The sequence below is a fragment of the Microtus ochrogaster genome, linkage group LG9, assembly GCF_000317375.1.
Source record: "Microtus ochrogaster isolate Prairie Vole_2 linkage group LG9, MicOch1.0, whole genome shotgun sequence".
NCBI classification, from domain to species: domain Eukaryota; kingdom Metazoa; phylum Chordata; class Mammalia; order Rodentia; family Cricetidae; genus Microtus; species Microtus ochrogaster.
The window spans coordinates 26,506,834-26,509,362 of NC_022034.1; the positions used below are offsets into that span (position 1 = coordinate 26,506,834).

A 2,529-nucleotide genomic window follows, 5' to 3' on the forward strand; every position below is an offset into this window, starting at 1 on the left:
GTGTGTGTGTGTGTGTGTGTGTGTGTGTGTGTGTGTGTGTAGCTAAATTAATTTGATTTCCATCATGCCACGGTAACTTCTGTTCCCTCTTCCCCGGCTGTCAGATGTCTCAGCTGGCTTTCCCCTTCCCTTCTCCCCCACACATTTCATAACACACAGAGAAAGCACGGATTGGCTTTGGGCAGAATTTAGAAACGGAATAATTCTAATTTGATTCTTCTGCCTGGAGTGCTATTCTCTCTCTCTCTCTCCCCCTCCTTCCTTGAGGGAGAGAAGTTGTAGACCCGAGCATAAGTATGCTTTATTTTTATATCAAGCTTAATGGCACCAAACCGCTTGATAGAACTTTTTCTTTGGTTCAAAACCTGGCAGCTCACCTTTTCCCCCTCCTCTGTGTCTAATAGTAACACTAGCAAATGAGCCCAGCACCCCAGGAACGAGTCCTTGCTGTCTCTCTGTAGCTGTCCCCAGGGTGCGTGCCTAGCCCTCCGCCCGTCGCTCTTCCTGCTGGGCAGGATAAGGTTACGGCCCGGGCCTCCTCTGTGACAGAGTGGAAGGCGGGCCGACACCCGGCCCGCTGGGGAGTTGCCATAGTTGGCAGCCCGGGGCCAGTGGGGACGCTTCTGTGCTGGCGTCCCGGAGCTGAGGGTGGGACCCAGATTGCAGCCTGAGGCCGGGGTCCCCGTCATGGCCACAGCCAGGTCTCCCGGGCGCGGCTGCGGAGTCCTGCCCCGGTGGCTGCTCGGTGCTGCCCTGCTGCTGGGCCTGCGGCTCTGCATGGAGCTGCACCGGGCGGGTTCCGGACTCCCGGGTCTCCGTGTTCCCCCGGAGCTGCCCCGGCCGCACCTGCTGCCAGCACCCGACCCTCCGCGCGGCGCCAGAAGGAGGCAGGTGACCTACGTGCGCAGCGGGCGCCGAGCACTGCCCCGGAGTGGCGGGAGCACAACGCCTGAGCTGAGCTGTTGCGCCCCACGCGGGCTTTCCCGCAGGAAGGTCAGTTGCAAAGGGTGCAGACCTGGACTTTGGTGTTGAGCTGGCACCCTGACGGGGCTGGGGAGCCTTTGGCGCAGGCCGGTGGACCTCCCCACTGGGCCCTAGAGACTCTTCCACTTCCTTTTTAGTCTGTTCAATGGCCCCATTGACTGAAGTGGAATTGAGCAGAGTCCATCCACACCCAACCACTGCTAAGCGCCCAGTTTGGCAGGTCTCCTTCCAGGAACAGAGCACTCAGCAACCATACCCATCCCAGTGAGGGAGGGGGTGCTGCGTAGCAGTAAGGGAAAGCAAAGGAAGCATGGATACCCTTGTGTTTTCCCACCCAGGCCTGGACAAACGGGATGGGTAGATTCTGTGAATGGCCCTTCCACCAGGTCTAGGTGATGGTGAGGATCTGCCCTCCAGCTGCGTTCCGACCAGTCCCTACCCAGGGGCTGGGACTGGCACAGGGTGAGAAGACAAGGCCCCAGCACCACTTAGTGGAAAAATAATTAGACCCTCCAGGGTCAAACCTCGGTTTGTCTTGCATCGCTGGCTAGGCTCTCTCTTCCTTGCCTCGTTAACTTCCTGCCTCACGCTTCATCGAGTAGGTCAGTTTTAAGCTCTGGTTGTTGAAGCCCGAACTTCCCACCTTCTTTTGGGAGCTCATCATTTACGTGGTACTTAAGAGTGGAAAGACTGGGAACTGAATGCTGGAGCTTGCCAGACGCTTATGCCCATCGCCCATCACTCCTGCTTCCGGCCGCATCCTCTGAAGCAACGCTGGATGTGCTGGCTAGAGTCATTTCTTTTTCTTGATGACATCTGTCCCGCCCCCACTTCTACCAATCTGCTCCTACCTCCCCCCTTGGTTCTGCTGCCCCCTCTCCAATTCTAATACCCTCCCCCATTCTTTCAGGGCCTTTCTTCCCCCATTTCCTCTAGGTGCCTTGCCCTCCGTCTTCCCACACGGCTGTAGTTACTCAATAGGCTACCCTGTTATCTTCTGGGAGAAGCACAGATCTGTTTTCTGTCTCTAAAATGTGCCTCCTAGAAAGACTTACTTAGCCAGGCTTACTCTAAAAGATCCACTCCCTTCTCACGCTGCCCATGCAGTTCCTGTGATGCCGCGTTAAGCATTCACAACTCTTGTCAGGGGCTTCCACTAGATGTGGGGTCAAATGCTGTGAGCATAAACTGAATTCTAAGTGGTTGGGGGCCCAGCAAAGGAGTTCTATGTGATGCAGGCCTTGAACCTGTGAAGGAAGATCAGAAAAAGAACAAAGGGGGCATTTGGAGCTGGGACGATGTTTTTGAAGAGCCTGGCTTCCTTTGTCCCTCTGCGGATGTCCTGAAACACCCTGTCTTTGATACTCCTTTCCCTTTCGGAACCTTTCTCCATGACGGTTGTCTGTTGTTCAAGGAGTCCCAAGGTTTTGTCTCCATAGTTGTTGGTGACTAGAACCTGTTTTACAGCGTCAAGGTTTGGAATGCATAGACTCAGGTCACTGGGTGTGTGTGTGTGTGTGTGTGTGTGTGTGTGTGTGTGTGTGT

General features: G+C 55.4%; 1 protein-coding gene across 2 annotated transcripts in view; it reads left to right on the plus strand.

Moving 5' to 3' along the window:
* Positions 1-510: 510 nt before the first annotated feature.
* The window catches only part of Mettl24 (methyltransferase like 24), a 119,732-nt gene continuing 117,713 nt past the window's right edge, over positions 511-2,529 (plus strand). For both annotated transcript variants that reach the window (XM_005363557.3, XM_026787322.1), the window contains exon 1: positions 511-993. In XM_005363557.3, coding sequence (XP_005363614.1) covers positions 688-993 — 306 coding nt within the window. In that variant the 5' untranslated portion in view covers positions 511-687. The remainder of the gene's footprint in view (positions 994-2,529) is intronic.